The sequence below is a fragment of the Mercenaria mercenaria genome, chromosome 8 (genome assembly GCF_021730395.1).
Source record: "Mercenaria mercenaria strain notata chromosome 8, MADL_Memer_1, whole genome shotgun sequence".
In the NCBI taxonomy this organism is placed as follows: domain Eukaryota; kingdom Metazoa; phylum Mollusca; class Bivalvia; order Venerida; family Veneridae; genus Mercenaria; species Mercenaria mercenaria.
The window spans coordinates 31835420-31850927 of record NC_069368.1 but is presented as its reverse complement, the minus strand read 5'-3'; the positions used below and the strand labels follow the sequence as shown (position 1 = coordinate 31850927).

At 35.9% G+C, this 15508-nt stretch overlaps 1 protein-coding gene across 1 annotated transcript; it reads left to right on the top strand.

Annotated features, from left to right (window-relative positions):
* Window positions 1-5: 5 nt before the first annotated feature.
* Window positions 6-15411, top strand: LOC123566642 (uncharacterized). The gene is made up of 5 exons (XM_045360929.2): window positions 6-133; window positions 3833-3975; window positions 7185-11577; window positions 12652-12788; window positions 14506-15411. The coding sequence occupies exons 1-5, from the start codon at window positions 112-114 to the stop codon at window positions 15385-15387; spliced, it is 5577 nt and encodes a 1858-aa protein (XP_045216864.2). The 5' UTR covers window positions 6-111; the 3' UTR covers window positions 15388-15411.
* The last annotated feature ends 97 nt before the right edge of the window (window positions 15412-15508 follow it).

Here is a 15508-nt window from a genome sequence, read left to right as displayed (position 1 = left end):
CGATCGGTGTCATAAACAAGCTTTCCATCATCTGTCAAACGTCAAATAGATATGGACGAAAGTTTATCAGTTTCAGAGTAATTTGTCCATAGATTTGTCAAGTTTTCGGCAATGGAAAGTGCAAACCTTTTAGGTAAATGTGCAATGTACATGGTCATCGATATTGTTCAGTTTTATGGCCGGATAAAACTTACGTTTTTGCGAATATTAGCAACACTTCTGTAAATGTTGGAAATCTTGGCTGAAATTCACCCAAAGAGCTATAAAAATAAATAGATTGGTAACTTGAAAGGCATATAGAGCAAATCTCGCCAACCTCCCGTGACAAAAAAATGAGATCTCGTTTACTGGAAGTGGCGCTTTCTCCACGCGCCATTTTGTATGCGAAAGCAATTATTCATTGGTAAAATAATTATCACCGTATGACCACGCTTCTTTCGATGGCAAAAAAAACCGTGTACTTTGTGTCTTAAGACCATTTCAAATTAAACTAATTTTGTTTTAGAAGCTAACATGTATTTTAAATGTAGTTTTAAAGGTACAAATTGTAACTCCATGCTCGCCGATGTTTGTTTTTAGTAAGATAACCCCGAATCACGCTCTGACACGAGCTCACGTGAGATTACAGCCAGTTGCCATTCTGTGTATTTTATACTTTTTTGATTCACCAGAGTAGCTTCAGATATGTTTACTGTATATACTAGCTGTTGCAGATCTCTGTCATAAAAAGAATCCAGTTCTGAAACTTGACCAAGAAATATGTCACGGTTTAATGTTCAAACATATCTGACACCTTTTCCTTCTACATATTTGAGAGCATTTTTCTTTTTATCTGATAAAAAATTTTATCTGACATTTACTTGGTCAGACCAGATGCACATCAATTGAGGGGTCACAACATGAGATACCTCATACCACACTCTAGGATCCTGATACATAAGGCATCATTCTTCCCAAGTACCATTTGACTATGGAACTCACTTCCTGCTCAAAGTACATGTTGCAGCTGCGACCATTGAGGGCTTCAAGTCTGGGCTGCAGACGTTGGTCGTGTAAATATACAAGACATTTTTGCTTTTAAATTGTACACTTTGGCATTTTAATTTCACTGTGTTGTCCACAACAACTCATGTATAGTAACACACTTCGATAATACTCATTTTGAGGTATGAAGTCAGCTGGATTGAAGAAGAAAAAATAAGTCTTGCAACACCTGTTTATTTTATAGATATGCGACTGTCAGAAAATAAAGATGGTAACAATTTATTTAAGGCAATCAAAACTAGTTAAATTGTTAATATAGAGAAATGCTGTCATAATTTAAACTACTAAAACTTAACTGTTCTTTTTTGTGCTCCATGAAAATTTCTGACAGGCCTGTAGCCGGGACTATATGCACAACAGTTGTGCCAATATTTTTCTTTATTCGCAAAACCGTAGTCTCGATTAACACAATGTTTTATTATTCGCTCAATGGTCAAGCCTGGAATGTCATGCCAATTACATTTGGTATCCATATTACTACACATGCTGACACATATTTGTAAAATTTTGTTAACCTTTTTTCAAGTTTTTCCAATTATCAGATTCTCATTGTACTGATCATTTGACATTTTTTGCAAAAAGTATCAAATTAATCAGGCTTCTTACCAGCTTCGAGAGTTTGTCTTTTAAAGAAGAAGGCGTTGGTCTTTATTTAATGAAATTCCATTGAGTATAAACAAAGTTATGAGCAAAAATAATACCTGAAGCATGCCTATTTGTTTACAAATCGGGCTCCATACCTTACCTTCTGGTCACGTGGGTTCCCCACAGTGACGGATGTTCAAACATAAATTTTATGTAATTGACAGTACATTTTAATTTAATAAAAGTTAAATAAGCTGTCGTAGACACAGTACTTCAAAAAATTTTAATAATATGATGTTTTGTTGAAGATGGTTAAAGACATTTTGAATTTAAAAAACAAATCTTATTTTTATTATCACATTCATGTTATAGACTAAGTATGTTAAAGGATTGGATTTCTAAGATTTCTTTTTTACTTCCTACATATTCTCTTACATATGATAACATTTCATTTTTGCCATCATTTTTAGCTTGACCATACAAAGTATGGAGAGCTGTCCAGTGTCCTACTTGACCCGGGGCTGGTGTCCTTCCATGTCGGCACCTTGGTTAAAGTTTTGATGCACTTTCTCTTTATCTCTATAATTACTTTATGGATTTGTTTCAGACTTACAATAATTATTCCTCATCATCACCCACATCATACCGCACAAGGGCCATAACTCTCATACCAATATTTCATGAATTATCTCCCCCTTTTACTTAGAATTTCAGGTTAGAGTTTTGATAGACTTTCACTCTATCTCAGTTATTACTAAATGGACTTGATTCAGACATGAAATAGTTGCTCCACATCATCACCCACATCATATGACACAAGGCCCCTAACTCTAGCAGGTAGCCTAGTGGTAGAGCGTCCGCTTAGAGTGCAGGAGGTTGTGAGTTCAATCCCGGCCACGTCATACCAAAGACGTAAAAATGGTACTAGTAGCTTCCTCACTTGGCACTCAGCATTAAGAGGATAGTGCTAAGACTTGTCATCCCAGTGTCAGTATAATGTGACTGGGTGTGGTATCATACCACATGTCTACGACATGATATTCCAGTGAGGCAGCACTATAAAGTTGGGCATTATGCTCACTGTTACGTTTATATGACTGAAAAATTGTTGAAAAAGACATTAAACCCAAACACACACACACACACACACACACACACATGAATTATGCCCCCTTTTACTAAGAATTTAATGTTAATTTTGATGGATTTTCTCTAATATCTCTGTTAAACTTAAATAGTTGTTCAACATCACCACTCACATCACATGACACAAGGACCATAACTCTAGCACCAGTATATCATGAATTATCTCCCCATTTTACTTAGGTTAAAGTTTTGTGCACTTTTGTTCAGTCTCAGTTATTACTAAATGGATTTGATTCAAATTTAAAGTGTTTGTTCCACATCATCATCCACATCATATGACACAAGGTGCATCACTCTTGCACCAATATTTCATGAATTATGCCCCGTTTATGCTTAGAATTATGCTTATTTAATGTTTTGATACACTTTATATTTATCTCTCTTCTTATTTAATATTGCTGACACAGACTCAAGCTATTGTCTAATATCTTCATCCACATTGGAGTTATTAAACACTCCAGTGTCAACTTCAGCTTCCTCAGATGTGCCCAGTTTCACTATTCAGCATTGAAATAGTCAAGCATGCTGTCTCCTGTGACAGCTCTTGTTTAATTTTCTATTTGTCAATATCAGTTTTGTCTCTGCACAAATATCCTGAACAACAACAACAACAACAACAACATTGGAATGTTTTTAAACAGTGACATCTATAAGCAACAGCATTTTCAACACAATAATGATGAGATGTAGTTCAGCAAGTTATTACTGAAAGTAAAATAAAATATTTTGATTGAAAAATACTTGATTCATATAAACAGTTTGATTACCAGATGGCTAGAAAACCCCTAGAGTACAAGCTAGGGTTCCGGTTACAGGATGGCTAGAATGCAGGCTGGGCATCTGGTTTTTGGACAGCTAGAAACTTCCAAAAAGTTTTGACCTACAGTCATGAAACAGTACTAAATTGTTATTCAGTAAGTGAAGTTGTGTACCTAGGGTTTTGTTTAACCAGATCAGAGTTATGGCCTTTGACCAAGTCAAAAATAGTCTTAAGAGCCTTAGAGTCTGTGTCACAAGTATCTCAAAAAGTACATGAAAAAACATTCTTATATTCCAGAGTCCAGTTTGTATTGCTGTTACAAATGTAAAGGTCTCTTTGGCACACCAGATGACAAGCTTAAGCACCAGATAAACTGCATGGGAAACCCCCTGGAATCAGCTTGTGCCTACTTTGCTTGTGAGAGGAAAGTTTTCCTACAGGTACTTTAACTTTATGCTTTTTTATTCAATAATTGAACCCACCTCCGGACAAGAGTAAAAATTCAACTTGGAGGGATTTTCGGTTTTAGAGGAGTTTTGTTGGTGGTATGTGTACTACCTAACTTAATTAGTTATAAAATACCAAGTAACCTCAGTTACCTGGTTCACATTTTAGCTCGACTATCTGAACAATAGTTAGAGCTATTGGACTCACCTGTGTGTCTGCTTTTGAGCACCAACTTGCTTAAGTTTTTGTATGTAAGCTTGTATCTCAGTAACCACTTGCAGAAATTTATTGAAACTTCACGCACCTATTCACTGTGATGAATTGACTTACACTGTGCAGGTTCCATAACTCTATTTTGCATTTTTTTTTAGCTCGACTATTCAAAGAATAAGTAGAGCTATCCTACTCACCACGGCGTCGGCATCGGCGTCTGCGTCGGCGTCACACCTTGGTTAAGTTTTTCGTACCAGTCCACATTTTGACAAAGTCTTTTGAGATAAAGCTTTGAAACTTTCAACACTTGTTTACCATCATCATGGCCAGTTATAGGCAAGAGCACATAACTCCATCAAGGATTTTGGCTGAATTATGGCCCCTTTTGACTTAGAAATCATGGTTAAGTTTTTCGTACCAGTTCATATTTTGACAAAGTCTTTTAAGACAAAGCTTTGAAACTTTCAACACTTGTTTACCATCAGCATGGCCAGTTATAGGCAAGAGTACATAACTCCATCAGGGATTTTGGCTGAATTATGGCCCCTTTCGACTTAGAAATCTGCGTTAATATTCCGTACCAGTTCATATTTTGACAAAGTCTTTTGAGATAAAGCTTTGAAACTTTCAACACATGTTTACCATCACCATGTCCAGTTATAGGCAAGAGTACATAACTCCATCAAGGATTTTGGCTGAATTATGGCCCCTTTTGACTTAGAAATCTTGGTTAAGTTTTTCGTACCAGTTCATATTTTTTGTAAAGTGTTTGACATATGGCTTTTAAACTTTTATCACTTGTTTAGTATAATAGTCTCTTTCTGTAGGAAAGAGTACATAACTCTGTCCTCTATTTTGGCTGAATTATGGCCCTTTTTGGACTTTGAAATTGGTTCTGTTTTCATACGAGTCCATGTTTTGTCAAAACTATTTGACATATGGCTTTTAAACTTTGAACACTTGTTTATCATTATGATTTCCATCTGTAGGCAAGAGTACATAACTATTTTGACTGAATTATGGCCCTTTTTGGACTTTGAAATTGGCTCATACATTGCCATTTAGTGCAAGACTTACCGAAATCAAAGAAATACAGGAACATTGTTTGTCTAATCTATTTATTTCTTTTGTCTGAATATCCGTGGAAATATTTTGACCCCATTCTTCAATCAATGCTTCGAATAGTCGAGCGCGCTGTCATCAGACAGCTCTTGTTTTAAAGAATTATGCCCCTTTTTTGATTTAGCAATGTGTGGTAAAATTTTTGTATGTTAGCTGGTATTTCAGTACCAATTAATGGGAATGGATTGAAACTTCACACACTTGTTCACTGTGATGATCTGATATGCATTGCACAGGTTCCATAACTCTATTTTGCATTTTTACAAAATTATGCTCCTTTTTTTTTGACTTTGCAGTTTTTAAGTAAAGTTTTTGTTTGTAAACTGTTATCTCAGTACCCACTAATGGGAATGGATTGAAACTTCACACACTTGTTCACTGCATTGCACATGGTTCATAAATGTACTTTGAATTTTTACAAAATTATGCCCCTTTTTTGGTTTATATTCAGCTGTTGAATAGTCAAGCAGTTCTTAGACAGCTCTTGCTAAGTCCTAATCTTGTTTATTTACTGTATGAAAGCAACATCATCAAACTTTTTATGGACACGTGTTACAACATAGAATATTTTCTGGTAATCATGATAAAAGGCAAGTGCCAAAATTCTGATTGCCTTTCAAATTGTTCAGTTTGCAGGGGTAATTTCATGTTGATAGAGATTCTGTCTGGAAGAAATGTTCACCTTCTGGAAAAGATGGGTTCCTGATTGCAGAGGTAAAAAAAGTAAAAAGTGCAAAATTCACATTGTTCAATTTTCAGGGATTGTGTTGATAAAGGTTCTGTCTGGAAAAATGTTTGCTTTCCAGAATAGAGAGGTTCCTAATTGCAGGGGTAAAAACAAACAAAAATGCCTGTATAAGGTATTATGAAATACTCCTTTCGAATTATGGTTAGTTTACAAGGAAATTAATTTCATTGTTGGTGTGACATCATTTGTTACATCATCTTAAGATGTGTTGTCACTTTAAGAATGTTTATTAAGGTCAATATTTTTAATTTTACTCAGTCTAAAAAGCAAACTTGTATCATTTGTAAGCGTAAATTCTAGAAATAAACATGTACCAAATTTTTGTGCCCCCCCGACAACAAAGTTGTAAGGTGGAGTATACTGGTTTCAGGTTGTCTGTCTGTCTGTCCGTCCGTCTGTCTGCCCGTAGACACAGTCTTGTGCACACCATCTCTCCTCATCCCCTTGACACAATTTAATGAAACCTCACACAAGTGATCAGTAACAACAGTAGTTGTGCATGGGGCATGTTAGGTTCTTTCAGAAAAAAAATTGCAGAGTTATGGCACTTTGTTTTTTGTTACTATACTATATACATAGACACAATCTTGTGCGCACCATCTCTCCTCATCCCCTTGACACAATTTAATGAAACTTCACACAAGTGATCAGTAACAACAGTAGTTGTGCATGGGGCATGTTAGGTTCTTTCAACAACAAAAATTGCAGAGTTATGGGACTTTGTTTCTTGTTAACATTCTATGTACATACAGTCTGCATATGCAATCTTGTGCGCGCCTAATCTTCCGAACCCTTGCACACAATTTAATGAAACTTCACACAAGTGATCACTACCAACCCTAGTTGTGCATGGTGCATGTTACGTTCTTTTAGATAAATATTCTGCATAGTTATGGGACTTTGTTTTTTGTTACTATACTGTATACATACAGTCTATATACATACAGTCCTCATAATTATGCAATCTTGTGTGCGTCAAATTGCAATGTACTGTGTCAGTGCATGCGGGGGTACATTCATCACCTTTAGTGATAGCTCTAGTTTTTTTTAGCTTATCTGTGCTGCAAAATGCATATTTCTCAATACGAATGTAAATATCTACAGTTATTTTCATTGTAGATTTTTCAACCTGAAGACTTCTTGCTGGATGGCTTCGACCCTCCATTCCTGTTTTCTAAAGATGACAGTTTCATTAATCATTTTGTCAAGATTCGAGTTCCAGATATTTTTGATCCATCCATCTTCCTAAAAACTACACCACAAACGAACCAAGTGGATGTGGAAGACCCAAATTTTCTTATTGAATCAAACATTAACACTCTTGAAGAAGAAACAGAAAAATCAACTGGTAATACTTTCCTTGATTCCAGTAAACAGGTGGATCCAATTGACCAAGACCAGATACAGAGTATCATTAACAAAAACATTGAGTACTTGAAAAATGATGACATACCAAGCTTAAGCACTGGACGAAATAAAGGTGAACCATCATTTTCTAGAAGTCCTAGTCTGCCACGTCTTTTATCGCCAATAGATAAACATTTACAATTATTCAGCGACAAACACTTGCACTTATTCGGAGATGGATTTAAGTCAAGGGTGCCTTCGCCATTTGAGAGAAGCACTGGTTTTTCACACGATGGACAACTGGGGTATAGTTCGGGGAGTTTTATGTATTCATCAAACCCTTCTATACCATTTTCATGCGGATTGTCTACAGATTTGTTCAGTAGCATACCCCCTTCTCAGGAGGAAAATCAGCAGGCTTTTCCAACAAACATTGAAGAATGCCCGACACTACAATATCTTGACCTTGCAAAAAAGGATCCGTTCTTTGGGCAGAATCCGGGATTGGCCCAGATTAACTCAAAGGATCCATTCCTCATCAATGCATCTTTTAATAAAGCTGGAGATCGGCCAAGTTTCAGCTTACAGAAGTCGCAAATTACACGTAGTTGTGAAGATCTACAGTCCAGCCCTACGATGCAGTTGCAAGATGGGAACTACTTTAATTTCCCGAGCACTCTTGATGAACCTACTCAGTTGGATTACCTTGACCTTGCCACCCTTGATTTCATAACAAATCCAAATTTGTTCAGTTACAACACAGCAGCTGTAAAAGAAAAGGCACATGAAAAAGATGAAGATATTTATAGTGAAGATAATATAACTTGCCATGAGCCAGGTAGCATTAGGTCAGAGGCTGCCATAAGACAAAGTACCATTTCAGTTAGTGACAGTGGTGACACTGATAGTCTGTCGGCATTTTCAAGAGTTAAGAAAAAGAAAACATTGAGACTGAAGAAAAGTAAAAGTGACATAGAAAGAAGATGTGAGAATATTTCTTCTCATAATATGAACACATTGACATTCTATCCAGAGGTTCGCGAGGTCTTAGTGAAACATCCTAATATAAGGGCACCTGAGCCTTTGTATAATTTTCAACCAAAAATTAGTCGATCACTGTTAGAGAATAGAGATTTTAGAATATGCCGCAAGAGAAAGTTAGACACACAAAAAGACAAAAACAATGATAGTAAACTGATGAAAGTGAATAGAAAATCGCATGCATCTTGTAGGATATCAAAATCAGATAAAGATTTTAATGTAAGAGAGAAACTGACACATTTAAGTGAAGAGCAGAAAGATAAGATGAAAGCAGTATTAGGTCAGACAGGTTGCATTTTTGTGAAGAAGAAAAGGTCATTGTCTTGCGATGAACCAGTTGTGTATGTTAACGACTCACAAGTTTTTGGTAACGCTGGCATATTTAGTGAACAGTCCATAGATAGAGATAACAAATTCCACCCTGTTTTATCCAATTCAAAAGCGCTGTTTGATCAGCAGTTTAAATTCAGAAAGCTCACATCGGTCCTACAGTTGAAGTGTCAAGAGTGCAGTTTCAGATGTCGAAGTGTTGTTGAATTGAAAACTCATCGAGCAAAGCATGCAAAGAAATCAGAACCAAAACCACTTGAAACTGAAACCACACAGCAGGTGCAAGTTTCATTAATACCTGACTCGTTCAAGTGTCAGAATGGTACAGAAATGACACAGGTAGAAGTAAATGATCAAGGATTGAAAGTACAGGGTACTAGATGTAATGTAACTAACTTATCTTGTCTCGAAAAAATACCAGAAGCAAGTGGACTTGATGAACAGCCAGCTACTAATTACTTTGAGGTAGACTCAGCTGGCTCTTTTTCTACATCAGTCTCTGTTCCACATATAGTAGAAAACAGTCGGGCAGGTTTTGGTACAAGTGTTGTTATAAGTGAAGTTACAAAAGAACTTGTAGCTTCTCCAGAAAAAGCAGTATCAATTTTACCAAGAAACATAACAGATATATCTATTCTACCACCTAAGCCAGCTGGAATAACATGTGAACAGTACTTTGACCATTCCAAGTCGGCAGTGTGTTCAACCCCAGATTTGAATAAAGAAACAGCAAGAGCAGTTGAAGCAATTGAAAGCATCAGCAGTGAATTTGATAATAAACATGTAAGTAATGAACCGATTTTCCACAAAGAAACATGTTTAAGATACGCAAATGAAAATAAAATCTTAGATAATGAAATACAGGTAGAGACTAATGATGAAGGAAAACAAGAAATGGATCATATTGACAATGAGGCAGGGTTAGATGTATCAAATCTTAAACCTGAAGAAAATGACATAATTGCTCCTAACCAAAATCTTGGAAGAGAAAATGAAACATTTATAGCTGAACTGCTGCATCAGCACAGCAAAGACATTAATTGTTTGTCTGGTGAAAACACTAGTGATAAAGCTGAAGTTGGTAGTGAAGTACTAGGAGAGAGAAATCAAGTTGCTGAAGTTACATATAAATTGTTCAGTCAGTACAAGCCAGACTCTAGAAACATTAAACAGGACCAACAGCATTGTGAAAACTCTGAAATAGAAGAATATATAAACATGGAAACTGAAAGAGAGGCAGCACAGATAGGCAAAACAGAACCGATTGAAAATAATTGTGAACAAGACTTGTGTCCTGAAAACCAGACAAAGAACAGCAACCTGACAGTACTCCTGAGTCAAGATGAAGCCAGTGTTGATATAACTGAAGAAATGGAAGATATAGGTTTAGGAATTGAACCAGACAAGGGGGAAGATACAAGGACTAATTCTGAAAATATCTGTTTCAGTAATGAATCAGATGTACTGAAAACTTTAGAGCATGTCCAAAACAGTGTCAAAGAAAATGAAGAAGGCATAGTGCATCCAGTATCATTTGAATCTGTGATCGAGGTCCACTCGGAAAACATAGATTTTGCAGAACAGATTGATATCAGTGATAAGTGTGGAACAGAAATTGCTGAAAAACATTCTAGTAAATGTGAACAGAGCCTCAGAAATCACTGGAATAAATATGCAGAAAGTAGCGTAAGTGATGGTAATATACAAACACAAGATATTGAACAATTTTTACCAGCCAGTGACAATGGAAGTGAGCAAACATTTAGTCACTTAAGTGAAAATTTAAGGCATAGTTCTCTTGGAGCAGACACTGAGCTTACGTCAGATTTTGATCAGAATAACAAGGATAGTGTCAAGTGTTCATTTACATGTTATATTTACAGTGATGGAAATACTGAAGGAAAAACCCTGCCTGAAAACTCTTCTGAATTAGAAAAAGAAACTTCCTGTGCAAGATCAGGAAATAAATCTGACCAGTATTGTGAAAGTAAACCTGAACTACATGCATGTTCTAGTCAGCTGAATGAACATACTGAAAATGTAATAGCAAGAGAAGCTCCAAAAGGTGTAGAAATCAATGTAAAGGAAGATTCTACTTTGCTAATTACAAAAGATGTTAATGTATTAGATTGTGACAAGGTTAAAGATTCAGAAACTGCAAGTTCTGTAACTGCATGTTCAGATGAAAATAAATATGTAAAAACAGAAAATGTACTGCACAACCAAAGTGTTTCTGTTCCTGATGTTGATGGTTTTGCTGTAATGGCATTGATGGAACCCATTGAAAAAGTAAGTGTACCAGACATTGGTAATACAATAGTCAATTTAGCTGATGATTTAATTGATAAAGAAGCAACAAATGCTGGACATACAGAAATGGAATGTGTTGCAGTTGGGGAAAGTGTCCAAGCATTTGGTAGTGACAGTTTTGTTCTAACAGAAACTTGTCATCAAGTTGCAGATCATTCTAGAAAACACACTGACTTAGATGGTAATGATGCAGCTGTACATGTAAGTCAGAGTGCTTCTATAGAAGATCATAGTCCATTTTCAAAGCAAAATGTTCAGACCCCAAAAGATAGAATTGACAAGATCGTGAGTGAGAAGAATTATGAAACTATTAAAACTTCACAGCTTGTAAGGAGTGGTATGTCTTCTAAAGCAGATAGTGTTCAGGACATGAAGATAGAAACTCAGAATAAGAAGGATGATGTGAATACAGAACACCTAAGTTCCTACTTCCTGAACAAAGCTCTGCAGGGACCAGGAACTAAGAAACAGATAAAAGAATCTGGTATGTATAATAGGGTTAGTATGATAGTATCTTGATGTGCAATATTGTGTCCGGTGAGAGTGAATTTTAGAGGCCTCGATCCGAGGTGGCACTTGCGTCGAGTGTGATCTTTTTCTGGCAAATCAACAAGAGCTGAATACATCATTGCAGATCAAGATATTTTGCTTTAATGACCCTTTATTCATATACATATACCTATTTCTAGAGCTGTATCAGTCAAAAATTTGTTAAAGGTGAAATTTTTGATGTATGAAACATAAAGACATCATCATTACGTCATTTCTGATGCAATATTTGTCATCATAACTGAAGCAAACAGTCCATTGAATATTTTTCCGTATTAGTTTGGAGTTGAATTAGGGCTTTTTATTCATTAGTGAATTACAAAGAAAATTGGTAGGTAGATCTACATGATAAAGCTTAAGATTTGCATGTAGTTGTAAGACGATTTGACTTTGTGGAGGTTTTCTGTTATTTAGAGGATATGTCAGTCCCTGTGCAAATTGTACTCATCTTTAAATGATACTGCAAAATCATTTAATTTCATGGGCAGGAAATTCTATGGTTTTGGTCAAAACGGCATTTTTTTTCAACTTTTGAACATCAAATGAATGGGAAATTTACTTGTTCATAGGGGTTAAATTTCATGGATTGACTCAACCAAGAAATCCATGAAAATTAGTCTCCCATGAATATTAATTATTTCACGGTATTATCTTTAAATAGTTTGAACTTCTTTCTACCCCACTTGGTAACTCAACAAGTTTAATTTTTTATGCATGCATACTGTTGTCTCAGTGCCCCAGTGAAAGATCATTTTGTTCACACAGGTGGTATATCTGTTCAGAATTTTATGTAAATACTAACTTGTGTGTAGATATGAAGACTGAACTTCCAAATGTTAAGGAATCAACTATTTCATTAAAAAAAAATCAGAATTAAAGCAGTGTAATCTCCTTTCTGGCATTTGGTTCCAGACTAGAACAGCTTGTGTATGTTTGTATGGCAATTATTGTTAAGTTGTTCAATCAGTGATAGATGCATCAATGAATTTCTCTTCTTTTTTTTTTCTAGATGGGTTTTTCCACTGTGATGTGAAGGGTTGTAGGTTCAAGACATTGTACAAGAGCAATGTATCACCCCATTATCAGCAAGTACATTTAGCCCTGAAGAGATTCATCTGTGATCAGTGTGGTTATTCCACCCCTAATGTAAGTCTGAATGCCCCTTCAGTTTTATTATAACTGGAAGTATCTTGTTTTATTGTTTACTTTACCTTTAGATAACATTTCCTGATTGCCATAGATTGAAGTATTGAATTTTTATGTGGTTAAGAACTTTTTTGTCGAGCCCGCTTGCGGAAGCGAAGACATAGTTGTCCAAATGTCTGTTCGGTGTATGTACGTGCGTCCGTCCGTCCGTCCGTCCGGATTTGTTTGTCCGGACCATAATTTTGACATGCATGGAGCAATTTTGTTTATATTTGGTATGAATGTTAACCTCAGTGAGACGGAGTGTCATGCGCAAACCCCAGGTTCCTATCTCAAAGGTCAAGGTCACACTTACAGGTCAAAGATCAAATTAAAAAATGACTTTGTCCGGAGCATTCTTTCTTCATGCATGGAGGGATTTTGATGTAACTTGGCACAATTGTTCACCACCATGAGACGGAGTGTCTTGCGCAAGAACCAGCTCCCTAGGTCTAAGGTCAAGGTCACACTTAGAGGTCAAAGGATACAAGAATGACAACTTTGTCCGGAGCATTTCTTCTTCATGCATGGAGGGATTTTGATGTAACTTGGCACAAATGTTTACCACCATGAGACGGAATGTCATGCACAAGAACCAGGTCCCTAGATCTAAGGTCAAGGTCACACTTAAAGGTCAAAAGTCAGATACAAGAATGACTTTGTCTGGAGCATTTCTTTTTGATGCATAGAGGGATTTAGATGTAACGTGGCACAATTGTTCATCATCATGCGACAGAGTGTCATGGGCAAGATCCTAGAATTACTTCTCTTTGTTGTTACTATAAATAGCTTATATTTGAAACTTTTTTATTACTGGTCGTAGGGAAAAATCAAGACCACTTTTCTGTAGTACAACATGCATGTTACATCCAATTTTCAGGTGTACTTTGACCTATCTCTACTGGTGCAGATTTTTGTGTGGACTTAGAATTTTTATTTTTTTTTTAGATTTACGCTCCTTTGTTGTTACTTTAAATAACTTATATTGTAACTTTTTGCAATATCTTTTTTTATTTGGCATAAATGAGTGTCATGAACAACTCCCAGTCCTTTTGACAGCTGGCGGGCTCGACATATTGCCCGTGGGCATCTAGTTTAGAATAATATCTTAAACAACTGATTTCCATTTGATTGTGAGCTGTAATCATACACAAAAGAGAATTGAGAGATTTACTTTTAAAAATCTTGGAGGTAATTTTAAATTGATCGGTCTTTTCAAGGACTTAAATACATGTAGAATAGACTGGCTGCTATCAGCTGCTAATCTGTCCTTTTCTGCGACCGCTAAGGCTGAGAGTGGTTAAGGTCCCTGACTTCCAATCATTTTCCCCTCTGTGCTGTTGGTTTGAAACATAGCTTGTAATGTAGAATTCTTTTATTAGTGGAAGCAATCCAGCTGGTTTGTGAAAGGGAGATGATTCTGCACAGGTATCCACCTGTGGTGAAATAATGCTTCAGGGTGCACCTTTCGGTCTTCCACCATGGTGTAAAGCTCAAAATGAAAAAACTTCCCAATAATATTGTAACATCAATGTTTACCGAGCTAGGTTTGGTTTATATTGGGCAATGGAAAATGCAGTAAATAAAGATTGCAAGTTCCTTTTCCATCTGTATTTAGGATCTTAATAAAATCAAATGCATGGATTATCATTTAATGTCTTTTCTCTCAATTTTTCAGATGACATGTTTAAAACACCATATGCAGTTAAATCACTATAAACAGAAGCGATTCAAATGTCCCGACTGCGACTACCTGGCCCTGCTGCATAGTGACATTGTTAAACATGTTAGACATACACATATGAAGCAGAAACAGTATGCGTGTAATCAGTGTGAGTATAGAACAGGACACTCGCATTCTTTAAAGTTACACATTATGTCGCATAGTGGCATACGTCCTTATAAATGTAATTCATGTGAATATCGTGCAAATAACACAAATAAAGTTACACGGCATATCAAACTTCGTCATGCAAATAAAGTGGGTGTGGCTTGCGAGAAACAAGATTTAACGTTTGAAATAGATGCAAAACAGTTTCAGTGTGAAGAAATTATTTCATATCGTGATATTAAAGTGATTGAATTGACAACGGAAGAAGTGAATGCCCTCATGAAACAGAAAGATGAGAAAAAAGAATTGGAAAAGAAAGCCAAAGCAGCAGAAAAGGAAGCAAAAGAAGCAGAAAAAAAGGCAAAGAAGGAAATGAAAAAGGCGGCAGAAGTTGATGACATTTCTACTTTAAATATTAATAACAAGGTACCTTATGCAACCCATTTGTCTAATAAAGATGTTAAAGTTATTAAACTAACCCCAGAGGCTGCTAAAGCTTTTATGGAAGCAAAAGTTTCCAAAAAGTTAACTTCGGGTAAATTAGAGGAAACAAAATATACTAAGATGTTACAAAAACCGAAAAACTTACCAGAGCAAGATACGAAAGTAACTGAATTAACTTCACATGAAGTAAGTGAATTTAGAAAAGTGACTGGTCAAAACGAGATTAATAATGCAGAGGTGAACATTGTTTCTAGTGTACGAAAAACATCTGAAAAGGAAATTTAATATAAAGAAATGTTAAAATCTTTATTGATTTGTTATGAAAATTTATTTGTTATATACTGCTGGTATAAGCAAAAACAAGAAACACCCACTTTTTATATGCCCATCTCTGAAAGAGCGGGGC